The 25,935-nt window shown below is 42.8% G+C and overlaps 1 protein-coding gene across 1 annotated transcript; it reads left to right on the forward strand.

Moving 5' to 3' along the window:
- Positions 1-18,915: 18,915 nt before the first annotated feature.
- Positions 18,916-25,901, forward strand: NOPCHAP1 (NOP protein chaperone 1). The gene is made up of 4 exons (XM_063133411.1): positions 18,916-19,017; positions 21,930-22,016; positions 23,544-23,680; positions 24,375-25,901. Exons 1-4 carry the CDS (start codon positions 18,948-18,950, stop codon positions 24,552-24,554), a joined length of 474 nt encoding a protein of 157 aa, XP_062989481.1. The 5' UTR covers positions 18,916-18,947; the 3' UTR covers positions 24,555-25,901.
- The last annotated feature ends 34 nt before the right edge of the window (positions 25,902-25,935 follow it).

Here is a 25,935-nt window from a genome sequence, read left to right on the forward strand (position 1 = left end):
AATCCCAAGATTCACAGAAGTGCAACAAAAATCTTATGAAGGAAAAGGAAATCCCTGAGGAGGGAAAACCAAACAGCCTGAATGAGCTGAGTATTCTCAGTAGGCATAGAATGACTGACTGTTAAGAGGAAAATGGAAAAGGAGGATGGGATTGAATAGAATGAAGTATTCTAGAAGAGAGCATGGCTGCCTGGCTGGAAACCTAAACACTTGCACTCCATGCTGCACCATTTTGTTGCAGGTCCATCTTGGCAAAAGGGAAATGTGGCAAAGTAGCACTGAACAAGTAGTCAATGTACACAACTCTATCTTGCTTGTAGTTTTGCTTTGCTCACAGTCTGACAGCTCATGGCAAATACGTTGTCTGACACATTTGCCACAAACACAAGTTAAAGCTTTTACATGACTCCACAAACATTTTAAATGTAGGTTGGGCAGTGACTAACAACCACAAACCAATAAAGAAAGGGGTCACAGGCATGATAGGAGAGGGGGGAGAGAGGGAGGAACTTAGCACCAAGTGCACATTGGGGAAGAGGGAATTTTTTATCAGGATCAACAGGGAGACCTGGGCAGGATCTATACTACTGCTTTTAAGTGCTTTATAACAGTTTTGAAAACTGTTGAGGCCCAGGACACACTCCATATACAGTTGTCAAAACAGTTATGAAGAGCTTTAAAGTGCTTTAAAGCAGTAGTGTAGATCCAGCCCTGTTAACTCTCCCCATGTGCTACAAACCCTACCAGCACAGCAATTATCATAGGAATAGAAGCTCCCATTAGTGCCAATGAAGACCTTTTTCTAAGCCAGACTGCTGCATGGGGGAGATTTCGGTCCTGGCAGTCGCATGCAGAGAGGAGAGATTTCAATCTCTCTCTCCCCAGCTGTCCTCACATGGCATTTAGGCAGGAATGGCAGAAGCTTCATGGGCAGGAGTGGAGCTTGGCCCAGAAGCATGAGCAGGATATTTAAAGGTCCCAGAGTGGGCAGTAGGGATGAAGCAGCCAGAACAACACTGCAGGCCCACAGATCATGGGTTCCCCACCCCTGGATTAAATACTTCCAATTGTAATGATTTTAAAAAACTGTGGCACTATGTGGTAAATATAACTGTCAAAAAGAATGAGAGCATAAACAGATTTTCAGTATTAGATAAACCAGGAGCCATATTAAAAAAAATGTTTACAATTGGTACTGACCAAACTCATTTGCAATAGTAAATACTTTGCACTGACATAAATATAGCAGCATCCTGTTTTTATAAGTTTGATCATCTTCACCCAAAGGTATGAAGGGGTCAAATTTATTTATTTAGTTAGTTAGTTATTTAATTACATTTATATACCACCCCATAGCTGAAGCTGTCTGGGCAGTTTACAAAAGTACACGGAGTGTGAGCTGGTAGTTGGAACCAGAGGTGCTGTCTATATGCATGGAAAGCCCCAGAGTGGGTGCACTGTGGTGCTGCATTGATTATATGACACAGCAGCTACAAAGAAAAAAACGTTTGGGACTTACCCACCACCCACCACCCCTGCTTTTTTTCTCCAGAGCAAGGCAAGTATGGCACATCCGCCATCTGTCTTTGCTCTGGAGTCGAGGCAAAGGCGTGGCTGGGTGGATGGCAAACCCTGATGGTTTGCCATCCACCTGGGCAGGGGGCAGGCCTGGCCTCTGGAACCCCCACATTTTTGCTGCTGCTTCAGGATTAGCCACCACCACCCCGAAGCAGCAAAAGCGCGGGGGGTTGTTTAGTGCAGCAGAAACCTGCCACCGTATAGGTAGCCCTAGAGTAAAAAGTGGGCAGGGTTTACAGCATTACAGGATTACATCTCTTCCCATCTGTCTTTCTTCGTGTGTGTCCCTACCCCACATGATATTAGGCCAGGAGATGCATGAAATTGGGCTGTGGACTGCCTTCCCCTCACAAATGACAAGTTACCACACCACAGATCACAAGTTACCACATATGCTCTGGAAGCCCCAGGGTGGCTCCAAATCTGCTCTGCGTTGGCTATACGATGCAGCCACCAAAGCGGGGCCACCCTGGGACAAAAGCTGAAGATCCACAGCAGAAAAGTCCAAGCAAGGTAAGCGTGGCTCTTCCACAATCTGTCCTCACTCTGGTGCTGCTCCAGAGGCATTCCCGGGCAGGTGACCTCCCATTGGTCATTGGAAGCCGTGGGAGGGGGCTGGCCAGGCAAGCCTAATGGCAGATGGAAAACTGCCATTAGGCTTGCTGCCACCCCTAGTGGGGATTATTTGCTGACACCCTGCACTGGCAATATCGCGGGGTTTGACAATGGAGTGGTGCCAACTCAGCGCTATGAAGACAGCCCTCAGGTCTATGCGGCTTGTCAACTGCAGTCACGTTATAAAAAGCTATTCTAAAATAATGCACAAGTAAGGTTATGAAAACATAGGCCTGGATTAATCTTATCTACAGAACAGAATAATAAAAAAACTGTGCCTTGCTGTGTTTTAATAATCTAGGAGCTCTTCCTCACCCCTAAAATTAAGTGTGAATCTAGCATGGTTCTTAAGCATGCAACCTAGTCATGGCAACAAACCAGTAGACATATTCGCATCTGCATGGCCATATCAAAGTATTTAGTATAGGTGAGAGCTATTCAGAGAACCTTTGTATATGTTCTGGCACAGAAAGAACTCACAAGCCCTGATTAGCTGTCTCTGTTATAGCTGATATTTCTAAGATGTCATGGAGAGGAGACATCCCAAGCCCTACCTCCTTTCTATCCAAATCTCTTCCAACAGTGACATGTAATGCTGCTAATCTAGTAGCATCTTCCCATACTGTTACGTACACACATTATACTGGAATTGGTAGTCTGCTGCCGAATCCTGGTAATTTTTTATCTGGATGAAAAATGCTCAGCTTCGTCCCTGAGCACTGGCTGAATGGGAAGGCATCTGTCCAACACATTCAAGGTTGAAATCTTAGGCCCACATTTATAGATACATGCAATAGGTCCAGATGAACAAGGTGTATTATGAAGATGCCCAGCTAGAGATGTTTCGCCTTCAAGTAATAATTGAAAACAATTATGGAATATTATCATACTGGTTATTTCTGATGTTTCTATTGTTTTCTTCATATTGTACTTTTAATTTCCATTGTTTAATGCTTATGGCTTTCATACAAGCAAACAGACAACTATTTCTTGTTTCTCTGACTTTAATGTATTTTAAAAGCATTAGGGTGCAATCCTATGCACATTGCATGCATAGGATTACACCCTTGCTGCTTCTATAAATAGTATTTCTATGACGATACACTTGTATGATGACCATTAAAATACTTTTTAAAAATATATGGTGAACTTTGTACACAGTCATTGTACACTTGAAAGGTTGTCACACAGAGGAAGGCCGGGATCTCTTCTCGATCCTCCCAGAGTGCAGGACATGAAATAATGGGCTCAAGTTACAGGAAGCCAGTTTCCAGCTGGACATCAGGAAAAACTTCCTGACTGTAAGAGCAGTATGACAATGGAACCAATTACCTAGGGAGGTCGTGGGCTCTCCCACACTAGTGGACTTCAAGAGGCAGCTGGACAACCATCTGTCAGGTATGCTTTAGGGCGGATTTCTGCATTGAGCAGGGGGTTGGACTCGATGGCCTTATAGGTCCCTTCCAACTCTGCTATTCTATGATTCTATGATATGCATGATCATTACGTTGCAATTCAGATGTGCAGGGATTGCAACTAATATTTCAAGTAGATTTCCCTGTTCTGCCCCCCACCCCCACAATGCACTTTTTTGAATGAGCCAAGTGCTCAAATTCTCCTTTTCACAACACTTTCTGGGTAGAATTACAAAGAAAGATCATAAATCATGATTACAGTCATGATTATAGTAACTCATTCTGCCTAATGTCATTAAAACACTTATTGTAAATTATTGTAAATTAAGCACACATTTAGAGAGAATGTCCAAGATTGGCATTGTTAGAGCATCTGCACAAAATAGGGGTCTTCAAAATATGTATCCCAATATAGCACAAGACCCAAAATAAATAGAAAATGATTTTATCTCAAACATGTATACAAAGACACACATTAAAAGGAAGTTTTCTGTTGGAATCCCATTGTGTCATTATTAAGCTGAAAATCTCCCACTTTTTCTGTTGTTCTTGTGCCCTTCCAGCTGTAAAACCTCCCAAGGAATCAGAATTAATCATATGAACTTGATAAAAGCTATTTGTCGAAACGGATGTTCACCATACTTCAGCTCCTTATTGATTATATGTTTGTATTACATACGTATGGTGTTATATTATGTGTACATATTTGAGATAAAAAGCATATTATATGTAACTTGGATCTTTTAGAACATCATCAGAGTAACACCCTTATTGGGAACCTATTTTGTAGGAGTCTGAAGACCAATTAGCTTGTTATATGAAAGTCTAGTTGTTTTAAAATAAAATAAAATACAGTGATCCTAAATCCACCTCAAGCCCTGGGGATAGGGCAGGATAGAAAGAGAACTAAAATCAGTTAGATAATGAGAGCACAGGGAGGGAGATTAAGTGCATTTGCCAGGAGAATTGAGGCCAGTGGAGGCTGGTGGCTCCAATTTTGGAAGGGCTGCGAATCCATTCTGGGTTTCAGTCAGAACCAGACAGAACACTATAGGTGCTCCACGAGGTGCTGAAGCCATTTTGAGGCTCGAGTTCAGCACTTTGGAGAGCTCCTTTAGAGCTCTGGCTGGTTCTGACGGAAAGTCAGAATGAATTCACCGCCCCAGCGAAATCGGACCCACCAGCCTCTACCTGGTTGAGGCGATTAACGTTTGGCCTTAATTATTTGGTAAGGTGAGCGTGGAGCGAGGGAAGGGGGCCACCAAGAGTGAGGATGAAGAAAGTCCCATCAGCCGGCCCCGAGGCTGGCAGGGACGGAAGGAAGGTGTCCGCGTCATTTTTCAGTCACCTGCTTACTTTGCTGCTGGGACGCCCTTCCCCATCCCGGGAGGGTCCCCTCCCTTTACTCCCCCGCCCCAGCCCTTCGCGCCCATCTCCTTTTCAGGCCGCCCCTCTCTCCTACCTGGGCAATGGCGACGGCGTGGCAGGGACCAGCCTCCCGCAGCCGCCGCAGCTCTCCATCCTCAGTCGGCTTCAGCGCCTGCTGCTGCTGCTGCTGCCGCTACCGCCGCCCGCAACTCACAGGAAGGAACCTGCCAGGCGGCCTCGACCGAGGCAGTGACAGCTCCTCAGGGTAGAAGAAGCAATGCCGCCGCCGCCGCCGCCGCCACTGAGCAGGCGCGGCAATGAAGGCGGGTGAAGGGTGTGTGTGTGTGTGAGAGAGAGAGAGAGAGAGAGAGAGCGTGTATGGGGGGGGGGGGGATAAAGAGGGCGGGCTTCTTGGGCCGGGCGCCCCCGGCTGTGGTGATGTGGCCCGTCGTCACCGACGCTTGGCAGCTGAGCCGCCCTTGGAGGGGAAATTCCAGAGAGGGGGAAGAAAGACAGCAAACCCGCCGCCTGCCTTTCGAGCGCGCGGAAGTGCTGAGCTGAGGGGGCTAAAAAGGGGTTCCTCCTCATAGCCCCCCTAGCGGCTTCCCTCGCACATTCATGGCGTCTAGACTGAGGTGGGGCGGCGGCGAGCAGGGAGCCACCTCACATACTACAGAATGGCATGTGTGAAGAAGACCATACACACGAGTCTCTGTTTGTGGGTGCCCATATAAGGCAGGGGGGCGCTTGTGGCCTTCCAGATGTGTTTTTGCCTACAACTCGCATCGTCCCTCACGTTGGCTGTGCCTGGCTAAAGAAGATGGTTTTTTTGTTGTTGTTTATTCGTTCAGTCGTTTCCGACTCCGTGACTTCATGGACCAGCCCACGCCAGAGCTTTCTGTCGGTCGTTGCCACCCCTAGCTCCCCCAAGGTCAAGTCTGTCTCCTCCAGAATATCATCCATCCATCTTGCCCTTGGTTGGCCCCTCTTCCTTTTGCCTTCCACTTTCCCTAGCATCAGCCTCTTCTCCAGGGTATCCTGTCTTCCCATTATGTGGCCAAAGTACTTTAGTTTTGCCTTTAATACCATTCCTTCAAGTGAGCAGTCTGGCTTTATTTCCTGGAGTATGGACTGGTTTGATCTTCTTGCAGTCCACGGCACTCTCAGAATTTTCCTCCAACACCACAGTTCAAAAGCATCTAACTTCCTTCGCTCAGCTTTCCTTATGGTCCAGCTCTCGCAGCCATAGGTTACTACGGGGAATACCATTGCTTTAACTATGCGGACCTTTGTTGTCAGTGTGGTGTCTCTGCTCTTAACTATTTTATCAAGATTTGTCATTGCTCTCCTCCCAAGAAGTAAACGTCTTCTGATTTCCTGGCTGCAGTCAGCGTCTGCAGTAATCTTTGCGCCCAGAAATACAAAGTCTGTCACTGCCTCCACGTTTTCTCCCTCTATTTGCCAGTTATCAATCAAGCTAGTTGCCATAATCTTGGTTTTTTTGAGGTTTAACTGCAACCCAGCTTTTGCACTTTCTTCTTTCACCTTTGTCATAAGGCTCCTCAGCTCCTCCTCGCTTTCAGCCATCAAAGTGGTGTCATCTGCATATCTGAGGTTGTTAATGTTTCTTCCTGCAATTTTAACTCCAGCCTTGGATTCGTCAAGCCCAGCACGTCACATGATGTGTTCTGCATACAAGTTAAATAGATAAGGTGAGAGTATACAACCCTGCCGTACTCCTTTCCCAATCTTAAACCAGTCCATTGTTCCATGGTCTGTTCTTACCGTTGCTACTTGTTCGTTATACAGATTCCTCAGGAGGCAGACAAGATGACTTGGTATCCCCATACCACCAAGAACTTGCCACAGTTTGTTATAATCCACACAGTCAAAGGCTTTAGAATAGTCGATAAAACAGAAATAGATGTTTTTCTGGAACTCCCTGGCTTTCTCCATTATCCAGCGGATATTGGCCATTTGGTCTCTAGTTCCTCTGCCTTTTCTAAACCCAGCTTGTACATCTGGCAATTCTCGCTCCATGAATTGCTGGAGTCTACCTTGCAGGATCTTGAGCATTACCTTGCTGGCATGTGAAATAAGTGCCACTGTCCGATAGTTGGAACATTCTTTAGTGTTTCCCTTTTTTGGTATGGGGATATAAGTAGATTTTTTCCAGTCTGATGGCCATTTTTGTTTTTTCCAGATTTGCTGGCATATGGCATGCATCACCTTGACAGCATCATCTTGCAATATTTTAAATAGTTCAGCTGGGATACCGTCATCTCCTGCTGCCTTGTTATTCGCAATGCTTCTTAAGGCCCATTCGACCTCACTCTTCAGGATGTCTGGCTCTAACTCACTGACCACATCGTCTGAGCTATCCCCGATATTATTATCCTTCCTATACAGATCTTCCGTATATTCTTGCCACCTTTTCTTGATCTCTTCTGTTTCTGTTAGGTCCTTGCCATCTTTGTTTTTGATCATACCCATTTTTGCCTGGAATTTACCTCTGATGTTTCTAATTTTCTGGAAGAGGTCTCTTGTCCTTCCTATTCTATTGTCTTCTTCCACTTCCGCACATTGCTTGTTTAAAAATAATTCCTTATCTCTTCTGGCTAACCTCTGGAATTTTGCATTTAATTGGGCATATCTCCCCCTATCACTGTTGCCTTTTGCTTTCCTTCTTTCTTGGGCTACTTCCAGTGTCTCAGCAGCCTTCTTGGTTTTCTTTTTCTTTGGGATGTTTTTTGTTTCCACCTCTTGGACAATGTTGCGAACTTCTGTCCATAGTTCTTCCGGGACCCTATCTACTAACTCTAGTCCCTTAAATCTATTCTTCACTTCCACTGCATATTCATTAGGAATATTAGTGAGCTCATATCTAACTGATCTGTGGGTCTTCCCTATTCTCTTTAGTTTGATTCTAAATTGTGCAATAAGAAGTTCGTGATCTGAACTACAGTCAGCTCCAGGTCTTGTTTTTACTGTCTGTATAGATGTCCGCCACCTTTGGCTGCAAAGGATGTAGTCAATCTGATTTCGGTGTCGGCCATCTGGTGAAGTCCATGTATAAAGCCGTCTTTTTGGTTGTTGGAAGAGAGTGTTTGTTATGCACAGTGAGTTGTCCTGGCAGAATTCTATCAGCCTATGTCCCACTTCATTTTGTTCTCCTAGACCATGCTTACCTGTAATTCCAGATGTCATTTGACTGCCCACCTTAGCGTTCCAGTCTCCTGTAACGAAAATAACATCTCTTTTTGGTGTATTATCCAGTAGGTGCTGCAGATCCTCAAAGAACTGATCTACTTCTGCTTCTTCAGCATCTGCGTTTGGGGCATATATTTGGATCACTGTGATGTTAAATGGCTTACCCTGAATTCGAATTGAGATCATTCTATAGTTTTTTGGATTGTATCCAAGCACTGCTTTAGCCACTTTATTATTAATTATGAAGGCTACTCCGTTTCTTCTGTGATCCTCTTGTCCACAGTAGTAGATCTGGTGCTGATCTGATGTGAAGTGGCCCATTCCGGTCCATTTCAGTTCGCTGACACCCAATATATCTATATTTAATCTTGACATCTCGCCAATAACCACGTCCAATTTGCCCTGGCTCATAGATCTTACATTCCAGGTTCCTATGGTGTGTTGACCTTTAGAACATCGGATTCATCGTTCACCACCAGCACCGTCGGCCGCTAGCCGTCCTTTCAGCTTTGAGCTAGCTGCGTCATCACGTCTGGGGCTAGTTGAACTTATCCTCTGTTCCTCCCCAGTAGCATTTTGACCATCTTCCAATCTGGGGGTCCTATCTTCCGATGGTATACCGACATATTGGTGTCCCTTCACAGTTTAGCTCATGGCATTCTTGAGTTGCTCAAGCTCCAGCACCACGACAAGGTAACGATCTCCTTTGCTGGAGAAGGCAGATGGTAGTTGTAGGTTAACACATCTGGAGGACCACAAGTTACCTACCCGTGATGTAATGTGTGGAAGGCATACACGCTAATGCATACATATCTTTAATCACCAGTGTACATGATCCAAGTGTTTTCCGTGCAGGGGAAAAACACACTAAAAGTGGCTTTTATTTCTGTTCTCAGTTTTCCTCCCAACTCTTGCCCTTGAACTTGAAGAGAGCTCTGATTGTATATGTAGCTAAGAAACCAAAATAATGGGTGGTGGAAGGGGTGAGACTTTCCTAGTTACCTTTAAAACAAGAGAATCCTAAGGGCACATCAGCGAAGGGATATTGGGAGAAATAGTACATACAACCCACAGTGGAAGGGGTGACAGCCTCCCAAACCAAACTAGAAGAGGTAAGAGTGTGTAGAGGTAGAGGATATTACAGGTTCAAATACAGAGCTGAAAGATGGTTGCAGACAGAAGGCTTCTATGCTAACAATCAAAAGGCAATATGCAGATATTCTGTAATGGGAAAACGCAAGAGGTTATGAGTTTGAAGATGTTGCCTGGACCCCGCATAAAATTCTGTGAATGAGGCAGGGCAATAAAAGCTTCATCTGGAAGCACCCAAGACCTTGGCTAGTGCCAGCATCACTTAGCCAGGTCAGGCAGTGTCCAGGATCTATTGGAGACTATCAACCCAAGCCCCGCCTCCCACCGATCCAATGCAACTCCTAATCCAAGCTCCCTTGTGCTTTCCTAGCTCTGGGGAGAACTGTGGGAGGAGGGTGGGTTAAGGACTGCAGAAGTAAACTAAGCAAGTCACATATTCTCCCTGTGGAAGAGGCAAGTGTCCCAAGCAAAAGATTAGAGCCTACTGCAGGCTTCTTGCAAGTATATATAGGGGCCTCCCAAGAAATAGTAGGAACCATAATCAACATCCAACACCAAATGGGGAAAGAATTGTAGGGGGATGTTAGCTGTATCCTAACAAACAGAGGAGACAAAGATACAAACGACACTATCATGTCGTCATCATCATCATCCATTTATTTGTATGCCACTTTCCCACAAGATTGTGCCCAAAGCATCTCACAACGTATCAAATGAATAGCAATAAATCAAACTATTCAAAATGAGAGTAGGAATCTTTACAATTACAAAATAACCATAATGTCAATAAGTAAGCACATTATCAAAATGCCAAGTTAAACTATACAGCTTTGTGTAAAACAATTCAATAAACTGACCAGATGCAACAGCTTCAATCCAACAGGAGAGAGAATAAAGCCTAACACAGAGACTAAAGCACACTATACACAAGACCTAATAGAGCACATAGGCTGTATGGGATAGCATGAAGATATCTCCACAATTAACCTGCACAAATTGGTTGGCTGCCACAACTCTCATTTGTGGCAGACTTCTTCCCAGTTATATCCTTAGACTCCATATCTCACATATCTTCAAATCTAATATACACCAGTACTGTCATCAAGGCAGGTAGTTTTATCAAGGTCCAGGGTGGTAAGGGGGAGGGGGCAAGAGAGAGAGGCACGACAGGTAGATATGCTCAACTCCTTGATGCTTGTCTCTCCCCATCAATCACTCAGCTATACAAAGCAACTGAATAGCTTTTCAACAGGAGTACCCCACTTCCACACAAACACACAAAAACTACACTACACAGGCAGTGAAACAAAGATTTTGGCTGTGTGGTTTTATCTTTCCACTTCTGTTGAATGATAAACACTGCTAAACATCTTATAGGATCTTTCATTTTCTTTTAATTACAGTTTCTGACCCTTGTACTTTCATATATAAACAAACACAGGGAAATGTACAATGTGTCATAAATTATCAGTATAGACAAATCAAAGAGACCATATTTAATTACTTTGGAAAACTGATCTCATGTTTTGCAAATCTGTCTCAGAGTCCTTTTAATATTTGGTAAATCTTTGGTATTCCTAGTTAAGTAATTTAAATGTTAGAGGAAAAGGAGGCACTAAATCTTATATATCTCAAATTGTTTGGAAATCCGGTGCTGGGGGACAGAAGAAATGTATTTTCCACCCTGAACTCAAAACAAAAAGGGAAACGACTGAAAATGCTACACACTTTTAGAAGGAGTAAGAAGAAAATGCTAGAAGAAAATGTAGAAATGAAAATATTTCCTTCCCTCAAGCCCTGAGCAATGGTTCTGAAAGGAACCATAACTATACTGCCTATTTCTCAATAATGGAAAACAACAGAGTTAATTATAAACGACCCCTCCAGAATAATCCTGTTTTAAATTACCTCCAAGAATCCCTTAAAACTACAGTAGTGCTGTCCGTTGTATAATTTCTTCCTTCTGACAGGGAGATAGGTCAAATTACTTTACAAGCAACTGATTGTGTGGTTGCTTTGAGGAAAGAGCCATACCAAAAATGAAAGGAAAGTGTTTAAGAATGAAATGTTCAGGTCATTACATTTCTCCCCTGCTTAAGCCCCTAAATACTCTGTTCACTTCCTGATTCTGCAACATGCCCTTTTCCAACTACTTATTTGTCATTAATTTTAAAAGTTCAGGAGAGTAGAAAGCGAAAGGCTTCAAACATTTCTGTTTCCCAGCAAGACTGCAAAATAACAACAAAAAACAACATCAAAACTGGTCAGCCAAGTGGGAATATTGGCAAATAAAGATTCATTTGCTTGCACTTGAGAAAGCTTTATTGGCAACGGAAGATAAGAGTCAACAGTTTTTTAAACTTATTTTACATACACTTCCCTTGGAAATACCAGCTGGCATAGCCGGAAATAATATTGTTGCAGTGTTTTTTGGCTGCTATAATTGGCCCTGGTCAAGAGACTGAGCAGCAAGTCCGCTGTGCTCCTTCACTTATGAGGGGATAGGATGCACTGTCAGCTCTGACAGTACTGCTCAGGTGGGTTGGAGAAAGGGATACCAGAATCATCTCCCCACACTAAGCAGAGTGAATGGTACTGATCATCTGATAAGCAGCGAAGGAACGTTGTGTACACACATTCATATCCCAGGAGTTGGATGCCAAGGTTGGCTGCAGACATTTGCATGTCCACTTGCAGATCCAGTAGAATGGTGTTTATTGTGTGAATCTGTCATAGCCCTTATGCAGAAAAGTACATAGAAAGGGGTATGCTACCGTCCAATATGAAGCCTGCTTCCCTAGAATAGGTTCCATTAAGTTCGATGGGACTGGTTTCAAAGTAAGCATGCCTTGTAACAAATACAATCCATGATCTATCTAGGGACATTCCAGATGCTTTCAGATGAGGCTTTTATTTCACATTGGCCTGCATCATTGATGGAATTATACACAGGGTACAGATGTTCTTGGCTTCTGTTTGTGATATTCTTGTGTTTTCTGACCACTTCCTCCATCTTTTTTCTTATCAGAAAAAAATCCATAAAGCTGCACAATGTATGTTCATTGGCTGAACGGTGTATGTTCATTGGTAGCATTAGGAGCCCTATGTCTGGAAGCATGCCCAGAGGGAAGCTTCAGCTATGGGGAAGTATAGAAATAATGTTGTTGTTGTTGCTATACAATTTACCCCAACCAGATTTGTTTGGGATTTCAACTCCCATCAATCCCAGCCAATAAGGCCAACGGTCAGGAATTCTTGTATTTGTAGTTCAAAACATCTGGAGGACAACAGGCTGGGAATACCACAACTGATCTGAGCTGGATTTTGCAATGTAGAAGTGAGTATCAAATTGCTGTTTAAATTATCCTATTGTTTTTACTGATTTCAAGGTCTAGTTCATAATAAGCATATACAGCAATAAAAAGAGTAGAGCAAATTCTATCTACTCAGCCTGAGTCAGCAACAAGTGTGTGAGTAATTTTATCAAAAGATAATTTGAGTGCCTTAAGGGGAATGTTTTAATCTCAGAGGCACCTGCCAAGCAGAGACAATTAGCACAGGAAGGGTTGTAAAAATAGCAACTACTTGCCTGTTTGCCAGCATTCAAGCACTTTGCACATTTGTTTAATTTAATTTAGCAGTACCACTCTTTTTAATTCAATGTGTTTTTCATGCCAGAGTATTGTACCCCCTCCCTGGAGAAAAAAAAATAGCCCCTTTCCTGTAGGAGCCTTTGTGAAGATGAAGGAAATTCTGCACAGTTTTTTGTGAAATTACTGTTGGACATCACAAATAAGAGAAACTTTACCTAGGAACTGTAACATGGGTCCTAATCTTAAAACATGGATGTATTTTTCAACGCCTAAAATATAATAATGCAGTGAAAGTTATTAGATGTGGAGCACAAGTGTGCACAGCACATTTCATTAGGGTGTGCACCCAGATAATTTTATTTTTAAAAAATAATAATTAAAGGCCAACATTTATTGAATTCTCAGTCATAAAGCACATTATTTTTATTCATTTATTTATTAAACACTGTAGTCACTGACACCCTACTCTGCATTCAGCTTGCCGTTTCATGTGAGGAGTGGGTATGAGGAGATGCTCCTCAAGCCCCAGCATTGTTGGGGCTTTGTAGTGATACTGGCTGAAGGAGGGCCTTACAAGGTGATATTAGCTTTCAGGGCCCCTCTTCCTGGCCTCTTTGAAGTGTGGCTCCTGGCAAAGCAATTTCTTTTTGCCCTGCTGCCTGGAGCAACGGCACACTGTTGGGAGCAGTGGCAGCAGAGCAGCCAGAGGGCAGCTGGAGAACTGTTCCCATTCCTTCCCTACTCAAAGGCCTCCTCAATTCAGCACTTATTGCTCGAGACATTAAGGTGTGCCTGGGCACACCTAGCACACCCCTTGCACACCCCTATGATCTGGAGCCTTTGGATTTTATTGCATTGAGGACTTAGGTTAGCTAGTGCTTCACAATCTCAGGGTGTGATTATAAATCAATAATAAATACATTTAGAAGGGGAAAAGACCTCTAAATGCTGGTAGCTGTGGGGCTTTTGTTCTGTCTAAACATGCATAGGATTGCACCTTCACACTACAAACCATACCAAAGCAAGGCATTAGACAGACTACTCTGTGAGGTTCACACCCAAATTCACTATCTGTATAACAGGGAGACCATCATGGAGGAAATGGCCATAACAAAGATAAAGCTTTTGCCCCTTAACCATGCCTTGATTTCTGTGGTCCTTAGCATGGAATCCAGTATCAGGGGTGTGTGATGTGACCATTCAATACCAATACGTTTTGTGATCAGTGCCAAATTCTGAACATCGTGAGCCCTTGCATAAGATCAAATTGCCCCAGGATAATATCTTACCACAGTTGCAGATAAGTGGCTCAGGGCACGGTTCAATGATTATCTCTACATGCTCTGTAACTTGGATTTTCAGCTCTAAAGTCTACATATGTGATTGCTCATTCACATAACTTTAAATTAGCAATGAAGTTATTGAAATAAGAAAGGAATGCTGATGTAGGTTGTCCCATGAACTGGTGCCAGTTGCACTAACACTTGCCTGGTTCCTCCACCTGGCATTTCGAAAGTTCAAAGATGAAATGTGATGAAACCAAATTTTAAAGAACTGTGTGCACATATGAAAACCTTTACTGCTCAAAGTGCCATACTGTGTTGACTCAACATCTCCCACCTCTGTGTGTTCTGTGGTGTGTTTGCTTCGGGTTCCATCTGCTGTGTGCTGTGCAGCTGTATCCTGTGTCTGGCTTTCCCTCGAGATGTTTACTAGTGTGCTACTGTGTTGTTGTGGTGGTGGTGGTGGTGGACTGGAAAGGGGCAGACTGTGATACTTGATGTCTATATTGTTGTTCTGTATGCTTGCCTAGTGCTTATTGGCTGTGCTGCCTGTCTTTCTTTGAGATCCTGTTCCTTTTCGAACCTATGTTCATATGAATACGAGTGAATTTCAGGTGTCTGTGGAGATATAATGCACTGGGCCAAGGAGAGGTTTGGATCCTGTGAGCATGGACAGGATTAAGCCAAACATCGCTACTCTTGCCCACATCCAGGACTTTCTTCTCCCTCTTCTGAATTCCTCAAGGACTTATGTGTTGCAGTGATGTGAGCACAGGTGTACCATCTCTGGTTGCTCTGCGATGCAACCTCTGAACCATATGAACTATGCCAGCACAATACAATGCACTGCATCACATTGCCATTAATGGTTCAAATAAATGCTCTTTGGGATCTCACTCTCTGTGACTTGCTCACCTGCCTAATATTAGGGATAGGCAAGGTTTTTGCTTTCTAAGATAAGATCCCCTAATTTGCACATAAGTAGAGTTTATAGTTTGATCATGTATTATTATTATTATTATTATTATTATTATTATTATTATTATTATTATTACTGGGTCTTGTCAATTTTATTACTACTTTTTAAAATAAATGCTTTCGCTAACTTCAACTATTTTCCTTTCTAAAAATAAATAAATAAATAAATGTTAGGCTTTTGGCAAGAGTGTTTCTGAGTTTCAGATGGAAAGGAACTCTTAACAGTGCAACCCTATGCATATCTATTCAGAAATATGTCCCACTGAGTTCAATGGAATTTATTCTTAGTGTACCTGGGAGAAAGTTCCTTAGAATCAAATGGGGCCCATTTCTTCGCATAGATATATGAGATTGCTCTGTTCAACTGTATGCAGTCACAATATTATTTAGTGGGGAGGTGTGCTCAGCATGTTTTGTTCAAATACTTTTATCTTTACAGTCAAGCTCAGGAAATACTGGTTCTGTAAGTTTTCAGCAAATACCAGCTGTGTGCATGCATAAAAAGAGGCCTGTGATATTACAATCTCACCTTTCTCCAGCCCTAAAACCTATTTTTTGCTGACAATATCAAACAAATAAAGGTATTTGTAAGGTGGCTTGCAAATACATATATAAATCACAACAAAATCAATCCTAGCAATGAAACAAGGTAAACAAACAGCATTGGAAAACAGCGTCATAAAACCTTGGCAGAATCTACACTACTGCTTTAAAATGGTTTATAACAGTAGTGAAAATTCTTGGGGCCCAGGACACACTCCAGATACAGCTGTCACATCCTGCTTGGTGTAGATCTGGCCCTTATCAGAACAAAAAACATATCATCAACAGGTCTGACAAAAAAAAAAAAACACACCTGATGGGGAAAAAAATGATCTTGAGAGCTGTTTAAAAGAAACAAAAACTAAAGGGTGCACTTTTGTACTAAGATTGTTCTCTCAAAAATGTGATTTTGAATTAATGTTTAAATGCATAACTATGTGAAGCAGGTACAACATATTGGCTGAACTGAAGCCGTCTGGTAATCCTGTCCTTTCTGACATTTGAAGCAACTGCAGAGAGGAAGTGACTGAGGGTTGTGCTTAGATACGCAAAGAACCAATGGCTGGAATCTGATGCTAGTTGGGTAGTCACTTATGCCATGTGTAATTTGGGATGGAGTCAGATCCATGGTAGGTGGTATTGGGAGAAAGGGAGTCAGTTTATAGGACCCGAAGATGTGTGGAGAGCAGCCCAGAATTCATTGTGAATCTGCTTGTGTCTTTCTGTATCTTCTCTTTAGTACAATTACTACTTTTTTATTTATTCACAATTTCAAATTCTTATTTTTTCTTATCATACACTTTTTCCATTTGCCTTTCATGATAAGACATCTTACATTGCTTTAAGAGAGGTAGGTTAGCAATTTCTGATTTGAATACTAGGTGGTATTGGGTCAGCTGAGGCACCCTGAGGCCAAAGCAGATCAGTACCAAAGCCTTCGGGGTGCCTTGGACTGATTCAGGGAAGTGGTGGGCTGTTCACCCCCACCCACTCTCTGAGCCACCTGGGAAAGCTGGCCCAAGGCCAGTCATGAGTCCATGTGGGTCCATTGGATTAACAGGACTCACCTCCCTCTCCCTCCGTGATCGCCTCCCGCTGCTGCTTTTAGGACTTCCTGTTCATCCTCCACCCAGAAAGCCGAGCCGCAATTTAAAGGTAACATCATGGGGACTGTCTTTTTTAAATAGATGTATGGCCACAAATATGGCAGCCATAAAGGGTAATTTCCCCCTTTTTATTAAATTATTTATTTATTTATTACAGCGTTTGTATCCCACCCTATTATCACTGGGATCTCAGTGCGGTGTACAGATAAAATAAGAACGATATAAACATAAATAATTTACACAGCTAAAAATGTATTAAATCGTTAACAAATTAAAACCAGTAAAAAAATAAATAAAAGCAATAAAACAATTTAAATCAATTTAAACTATGTGTAACCATGGAGAATTTAGCCCTTGAAAGCTTTGCTAAAAAGCCATGTTTTAACTTGGTGCCGAAATGAAGCCAGCGTAGGCGCCAAGAGAAGGGGATTCCACAGCCAGGCTGCTACAACAGCAAAAGCCCTCTCCAATGTCCCACTATAGCATATGACTCACGTTGGTGGGACATGGAGGAGGGCTCCTCCCACAGATCTCGGGTAGGCGTACATAGGGAGAGGCAGTCCCTCAAGTATCAAGGTCCCAAGCTGTTTAGGGCTTTGAATGTCATTGCCAACATCCTGAATTCCGACCAATGCAGTTCTTTTAAGATCGGTGTTATATAGTCTTTATATAAGATGTTCTGGTGAGCAGTCTAGCTGCTGCATTTTGCACCAGCTACAACTTCCAAGTTATCTTCAAGGGCAGGCCCACATAAAGTACATTGCAGTAATCTAATCAGGAAGTTACCAGCGCATGGACTACTGTGGCTAGGTTGTCCCTGTCCAGGAAAGGCCGTAGCTGGCGGATCAGCCAAAGCTGACCCATGGAGTCCACCTGGGCTTCCAGTGAGGAAGATGGATTTATTAGCCCTCAGATTATTGCGACCATAGATCTATTAAAAAGAGAGCAGCCAGGGGAAAGTAAGTCCTGGTGGTGCGGCTCTGCATTTGGGGAGAGAGGAGTGATGGAGTGAGTGAGCCAGGAGTCCTGGTTGGGCTTGCACCTGGCTTTCCTGGCCATATGGCTGGCACCCAGGAACCGGTAAGTTTGACCCGCTTCAGGGGGGTTGAATCTTGCTTCAGTCCCAGAGTGAGGTGGCCACACCCGAAGCACCCCAAGTCGAATTGCAGCCGTTTTTCCGAGGCTCCAAAACAGCCTCTAGGGGAGTTGGGGAGGAATTTTTCAATAGCCTACCCAGCAAGTCCAAAAAAGCAAAATCAGCTATTTCCTAAAAATCCAGGACACTCTGTCCTGGCACCTTTAGCCTAGCTAGCTTCGATTGACACAATCCCGAAATTTAGCTGGTGATGCTTTCTCTGCCCTATCATCTCTCTGCTAGAAAAAGCAGCAAAAGCTGCTCCTCCTTACCTGCAAAAGACATGGAAGTTGACTACTGTTTGCATTACCTTCATTGTAGAAACCTATACAGGTCTACTCAGAAGTGAGTCAGACGGAGTTCAGTGGAATTTACTTCCTGGTGAGTTTGTGTAGGTTTGCAGTCTAAGCAAAACTAGCTGAAGACCACAGGTGTGTGTGTGTGTAGTTAGTGTTGGACTGGGAGTCGGGAGATCCGGGTTCTAGTCCACACTTGGCCATGGAAGCTCACTGGCTGATTTTGGGCCAGTCAGACTCTCAGCCCAATCTACCTTACAGGGTTGTTGTTGTGAGAATAAAATGGAGAGGAGGAGGATTATGCACACTGCCTTTGTTTCCTTGGAGGAAAAAAGCTGGGATATAAATGCAATAAATAATAAAATATATAATATGAATATATAAACATATAACGCTATACTATATGTAATACTTTTACAATCCAGAATGGTGTACGTGTGTGTTTGTATCTGTGTTTTCTTCCACTGCTTCTGATCCTGTCTCAGATTTTGCTGACTAAGGATGAGGTAATTGGGCACCCATTTCCCCAAAGCCCACAATAGGGCTTTCTATTCGGCATTTTCCAGCCGCTTCCGCTTGGAACGTTCAATTAGCCCCTCTTCGCTGTAAGTGGCGCTGTTGCGCTCCCGAGACCGCTCTGCGCTTCGCGCTTTTCCATCTCTCGCTCGTGTTCCGGTTTCCCTGGGAAGAGGCGCGTGTGAACGGAGAGAGAGAGAGAGGTGTTCTCGGAGGTGGATGGCGGTGAATGGGGCTGGCGCGGAGCCGGCTGTATCCCGGGAGCTTCTTTCTGCGGGAGGCGGAGGAGGTATTTGATACTGACCGGATGGACAGGGATGCTTAGAACAGGCTCCAGGAGAAGAGCAGAACGCTCTCTTGTTGCCCTGATCTCACCTCTTTAAACTAACCTGTAGCTATTAGTTGGTTTCTTTACTTTGCACCCAGAATTTGCAAGCGGATGCACTGAATGCCAGTTTAGGTATGCGCTGCTGCTGGAAAACGAACAACAATCGCGCAATGCCTTTATTAGGGGCACCTAAAGTGTCGTAAAGAAGCTAGCACATTTTCATTTTCAATACAATTTTGCAACAGACTTGATTGTTAATCCCCTCCCCCAAGTTTTAAGTTGTTGGAGAAGGGTGTTGCTGAGAAGGATAAAACCCCAAATTTGCAGTTTGTAGTAGCAGAATGTTCCTTTCTTTCTTCCTTTTTTTGGTCATTTTTTCAAATGTGTCAGTTTCGGGTCTGTAATAACTTAGCCATGGTGTTACAGACATTGGAAACCTCAAGATTGGGTTATTGTAATGCACTCTGTCGTGGCGGTGGGGAGAGCCGTGGACTTGTTCTAGAAGCTGCAACTGGCTGATTACCAGAGCCTTTTTCCAGCAGCAAGCTATGCACTTTCGAAAAGGATTGCCTTGGCTGTCAGTTAGGTACTGGGCCAAGGTAAAGATGTTGTTTTCAATGTATAACTTGGGGCCAGGTTACCTTTGGGAGCACCTGATCCCTTATGTCCCTGCCCAATTTCTGTGACCATTAGAAGGAGCACTTCTGAGGAAGCCACACATGCAGTACTGCATTTAGTGTTGCAGCGCAGCACCCTCACCCCACCCCCAGAACACTTAACCAATTGACATCAGACGCACACACCCCTAGTTCTGATGTTTAGATGTCTTCTGAAAACCCATCTCTTCACACAAACTCTGCCTGAAGTGTGACCCAGCCCACTATGGTTTGTAACACAGTGTAGTGTACAGTTTGACTGCTGCTTAATTTTGTGTTGTGTTATATGTTGTTGTTCTGATACAATTTCTAGCAACCACCTTCTCTCTCACTTCCCATTTTTGTTCCAGACTGTTGCTTGACTTAATATCCAGTCAAACTCTGATGAAGAGCTTGGATGAACCTGAAGGCTTGCTCACTTGTGTGTGAATAATATGTTAGTTACTTTTAGATTCCACCCCCTAATACAGCCTTTCTCAACCTGGGGCGCTCCAGATGTGTTGGACTACAACTCCGAGAATGCCCCAGCCAGCTGGCTGGGGCATTCTGGGAGATGCAGTCCAACACATCTGGAGCGCCCCAGGTTGAGAACCACTGCCCTAATAGATCAACACCAATGCCTCCGATGTTTTGTTGTTCAAAGATGCATATTGTAGAGGAAGTCTGAGTTAATCAGTCCTTCCCAAGGGTCCCTCTGGGGTGCTCACCCCACTCCACTCTAGAACCAGTACCTCTTTGGAATAAAAGCACACAAACACCCAAAGTAACCAAGATAAAAGTTTATTGTATAAACACAATAACTAAATAAGAACTTGGTTGTTAGCAGCTACAGACATGCAAATAAAACGGAGAATTCAAAGAAGCAGGGGAAAAGAATATTTGCGGTAGATAGAAATCAGGCAGAACCACCCACGAATCCATTCAGGAAAGGACAGGCAATCTCTCCACTAAGTTTCCCTTCTCCCCCCTCCAGCCAAAGCGGCCCAACTGGCCTTTGGAAAAACCAGCCTTCAGCAAATGACAATACCCTAACCTTCCTTCAGCTCCCAAACTGGGCAACCGCAGACGTCCGTAGCCTCCAGGCTGAAGACCTACCCCAACTTAATCCAATTAGCCCTTTTTATCCTTAACGAGGGTACTTGATCTTTCTTCACACACAAAGGCCAATTAGCCAGGGCAGGAGATAGCCCGCAGGTGTGAAGCCTTTGCCTGACCTCGGGAAGTTTGACTCCCACCTTTTCTCACATGTCAACTGGGTCTTGGCGCCGGCGGGACCATAAACAACAGGCTGGCCAGATACCTCCCATAAACATATCAAACTATTCTCTTATCTACTATCACCACTATGGTTTACTACCTAGCAGAAAGGCGTAGTTTACTATTCAACAGGAAAGCAGATGCATTTCAAAACAAATTTACTGCTGGGCAGGGAAGTTGGTATAATTCAAAATTCAACAACACTCCCCCCACCCACCCCTTGGTCCTTCACACATATAACTTTTGCATCTTGCATAGATGCTATGCCATCTTGCATAGATGGCATAGATGCTTGCCATTTTTATTATGGGAAACTGCTTTTTAAAAAAGTTTTAAAATCAGTTCCCACATATTTGATGTTGTAGAAAACCTATTGCTACATCTTTCTGGATGCAGTGCTCTCGCTGTACATTGTGAATTAAATTATTGCTTAAGTATGATGTGAGTTGTTTCATTTGTTACAGATTTAAAGCACATACTGCCCTGTAACGTTTGAGGCAGATATGGCTTTCTTTAATTGCACCTTCATTTGCAACACTGCCGTCTGCAATGTGCACATGCAGTGAAATAGGCATGAGTGTGGCCCCATTCAGAAGACACCTTAAACCATGGCTTTAAGAATGGTGAATAAGGCTTTTTGCTTTAGTCACCGTGGTTAAAGCGGTGGTTTAAGGTGTCTTCTGAATGGGGCCTATATGTTTTAAAATGATTTTATCAACTATTTGCAGGGGTGGGTAACTTGTGGCAGTCCAGATATTTTGGCCTACAACTCCCATGATCCCTCACTATTTGCTATGCTGGCTAGAAGTGATGGGAGTTCTAGGCCTAAGCATCTGACGGATCCCAAGTTGCTCACCCCTGTTGTAATATGTGAAATAGAAAAAGAGCTGTCTTTAAAGAAGAAATATGAGTAAAATCAGTCTGTGCCCACTCAACTGATGCAGGGTTTCTTGATTCTAGGCATTCACGAGACGCTGCTGCTCAATTCAAAGCATGCAAAGAAGAAAGCCACGAGCTTGCAGACAGTCAGGCTGCCAAGGAGCAACCGTAAGTCCTTAAAGAGATTGCAGTTCACAAGCTTTATTTTCCATGAAATTTATTTGATTTTGCAATTTTAAAAAAGCAACAACAACAAAAAGAACATTCATAATAGAAGAAGATCACTGAAGAAATAAAGAAACTTGTTAATTATAATTTTTAGTCTGTCACCAATGTGCTTGTGGAACCACTAAAATAAAACAGCCCAAGTAGCTCACTGTCTAATGAGAGAATGAAAATACAAGTTATATAGCATATACAAGAAGTATGTGTTTGTGTGTCTGTATTAGTCAGAAAAAGTATAGGCAACGGTACTTGGTTGGAATTTGATCAAAAGTCTGAAAGATTTCCACATCAGAAATAAATGGAAATGATGGTGCCATATGTAATATCTTCCTCAAAATTAGGATTCCTTGCTTGCTTCGCTTGCAAAGTAAATTTATACATAACCATAGTCTTCCAAAGTTTTATCAACCCACTGCTGTATAGTTTGTTGCTTTTGAGACTTGTGTAGAACCATTCCTGAGCCAGAATTAAACAGCTTGAGAATTTTCTGTTCCAGTTCATTAGACATGTAAGCTCAAGAAATGCTTATAGAACAGCTAAAGGATGTAGGTAGGGATTGAATGTGGGGGGAGGTACTGTGAAGTTCTGAAAAGAAGGGTGTCCAATTTTGTTTTGTTAAAGCAGTTTTCCCCAACCTGGTGCCTTCCAGTGGCCACACTGATGGGGGATGATGGGTGTTGTAATCAGCACCAGGTTGAGCAAACCTGTAAAAGGAATGGGTATATATGGATGCTCCCAAGGGATTTTTGTCTCGCCTTCATCTTCTTCTTATAAGCTTAAGCATTTCCTCACTTACCTCTGAAAGGCAGAAAATAAAGTGTGGTGTTGCTCTAGTGAGAATCCATCCAGTTGAAGATGGCGGTGACAGTGTATTTGGTTTGGAAGCTCCATCCTTAAACGTCCACAAGGTGTTTAAACTGTAGATATATGTGAATAGCTTAGGGCAAAGATGGGCAGAAGGTAGATATCCAGATGTTTTTGGACTAGAATTCCTAGAAGCCCCTGCCAGCATGGCCAAAGGTCAGGAATTCTGGGAGTTGAGGTCCAAAATATCAGGAGATCTGCTTTCTGCCTGTCTCTGGCTTAGAGAATTGCATGGTGGAAAGACAACATTAAATACTTTTGCCCATATCTTTAAAACCTGCCAAACTCTCCCAGAGCAACCGTCCGCTAAATGCAGAGTTCTGTATGTACATGGTTGACCATCTATGCATATTGATTTACTAACATTTGGAATTGGGAATTTTCAAAATACTTATTCCTTATTGCAGTATGGCAATTTGTCTACCACATGCTTACAAAAGCTATTCTATGTATTTTAATGCTCCCCCCCCCCCCGCTCTTATTCCTTGCTATGTGGTGGGTTGCTGTCACCTCCTATTCCCCTTCCATCCCAAGCTGCAATTTTTTAATTGAAATATTTATTAGAAGTGCCTTAATTCCTGCATAAACACTGTTTTCATGTGTTAGTTTTGGACAGGGTGCAGAACTTCCTACCCCAGATGGCCAGTGCAAATGATAAACTAAGAAAAGAAATGGACAGCACGCCTCTTCATGAGTTTGATATAGAACACGTAGATGCCTCAACTGAAAATGTCATTGAAATGGTGAGTCTGTTTTTGTTTCTAAAATGGATGCCTTGGCGGTGAGCATTTTAATCATTTTTACAGTGCACACAAGACCATTTCCCTTGCTCCTTTCAGAACTGCCTATTTTAAAATGATACTATGTTCCAAATTCGTATAATAATTTTGTGCATGGCTTGTTATCTGGACCACCAGCAGCTTGGCTTAACAATGCCTCATATCTGAACCTTTCCAGTTTATCATTGAAACAGATTTCTGTACTGTGATTATTATTATTTTTAAAAAACACTTTAAAAAAAAGTCCAGTAAAGAACATTTTAAAATGTTCTGGATCATACAAAAGGTCCATCTAGAGCCACCTCAAACACTTCCTCTCCCTTCCTATTCTCTTTTATACCCATCCATCTGCTCCCATTTCCACACTTTTCTTCCATCTGCGCCCTCCCATTCACACACTTCCCTTCCATTCTTTCCATGCTGTGTTGGGACAGAAAGGCTTTTCTTCTCCCAGCCTAGCAAGGAAGGAAAAGCATTGCAGAGGCAGGAACTTTTAGCAGAATGGGAGGGAGGAATTTGGTGTGGGAGGGTCTTAAGCACCCGCTGTGGGTTGCACTGAAGGCCTCCCAAGGTTTGCCCACATGTGCTTTACACCCTAGCTCAGCACTTAATGGGATTATTATTATTAATTATTATTATTATTATTATTTTATTGCAGAATGTGGCTTTGGTTGAATTGAGTGGTTCTGATACAGAGGAAGAGGAGTCAGTCTCAGAAGATGACTCAGAAAGCGAGAACAGCTCTGTCTCTGAAGAAGTGACTGTAGACAACATTAAGCTTCCTAAATCGAAAGGAGAAGGCAGAATAGAAATTTTGGACAGTAAAACAAATGAGTAGATGCATCATTGCGATTCCAGATTTCCACTTCTGTTACGTATCATAGTCTTCTTGGAGAGCTAGTTTATAATCAGTTGCTCCGCCTACAGACCAGCTTGTAGACACCTTGTGTTGTGGAGAAGCATGCAAGCTCTCTTTGCAGGTCCAGTTTCAATATTAAAGGGATTAATAAGGATGTTCAGTTTTCCTCACGAGGTCAGCATAGCAGAAAGAACAGAAGGAAAAATTGAATTGGACAGAGACTAGAAATGCTGGGAACCCAGCTGAGGACTACATTAAGTCTTATTTACGTTTCCTGATAGGTCCATTTTTCATGTAACAGCTGCTGCATAGAAACCAATGGAAATGTGTCTGTCCTGCAGTAGAACCTCACTGTTTGGAGAGCTGATCTATGAGTCGCAATTATATACATGTTTAGACAGAAAACATGTCATACAACTTCCTGGTGGCTGGGGCAGGCTGGGAGTTTTGGGCCTTTTTTCTGCCCGAACATGTATAGAATAGTGCCTTAATTCACAAGACATGTATTGTTTTGATCTTAAATTAAATTGGTCATGTTCTGTTTGTTTATTTTTAACAATTGTCCAGAAGTTGTTAATTAGCCTGTGAACCATCCAGTTTCTGTTGTAGAGCTTTCTCTAGGGCTGCAGTCTTAGGCATTCTTATGTGAGAGCAAGCCCCATTGAAGAAGAAAAAGAAGAAGGACTTCTGAATAAGCTTTGCATGGTATTTGGGCTGTTACTTTTTATTTGGCAGTGGATTTGGATAAAAATTCAGAATATTTGGCAGGAAAACCCAAATAATCTGAATAGTCTGTTGAAGTGGCTAACAGGCACATATGGAAAGTTTGTTTCCTGCCTTAACATGGCACAAACGGCTTGTGAAAACTGGATGGTGTGGAAGAAGCAATGCAGCTCTATTACAACTGCCTCTTGTAGCTCTAAACTACAGTATAAAGGGCTGCAGGAGGCAACTAGCATAAAGTTGCAATGGTTTGTTTGGATTTTTTTTAAAAAAACAACAGAGGTAGGTAGGTGGGTGTAGTGGTGTGTTACATATGTGCACTTATTTCAAGATCGTAAAATACTGCATAACACATCCAGCACAAATTTGTTTTAATAATATAATTGGCATTCACAACTCTATGTTGATTACACATTCCCTGTTGGCAAAGAGATTATAAAATAGTTGCTATAGCTTTTATATGCATAGTTTCACAGATGTTGTCTTCTGTATCATACAAAATCATAGTATAAGTGCACTTCCTTGATTTTATTTGCAATGCATTATGGCGAACTGGGTTTCTTCTAGGCTACTTAAAATATGCTGAGTTTGTATCACAAGGGGGGGTGGGAATCTAATGCTGGTGTAATGCTCACTT

Source organism: Elgaria multicarinata, chromosome 9 (assembly GCF_023053635.1).
Source record: "Elgaria multicarinata webbii isolate HBS135686 ecotype San Diego chromosome 9, rElgMul1.1.pri, whole genome shotgun sequence".
Lineage (NCBI taxonomy): Eukaryota > Metazoa > Chordata > Lepidosauria > Squamata > Anguidae > Elgaria > Elgaria multicarinata.

What these genes read in the sequence shown, in the direction of transcription:
- NOPCHAP1 (XM_063133411.1), top strand. Translation starts at nt 18,948, where the DNA reads ATGGCGGTGAATGGGGCTGGCGCGGAGCCGGCTGTATCCCGGGAGCTT. An exon ending in CAGGCTGCCAAGGAGCAACC is followed by an intron (nt 22,017 to 23,543) that starts GTAAGTCCTTAA and finishes TTCATGTGTTAG; the next exon opens with TTTTGGACAGGGTGCAGAAC. An exon ending in CTGAAAATGTCATTGAAATG is followed by an intron (nt 23,681 to 24,374) that starts GTGAGTCTGTTT and finishes ATTTTATTGCAG; the next exon opens with AATGTGGCTTTGGTTGAATT.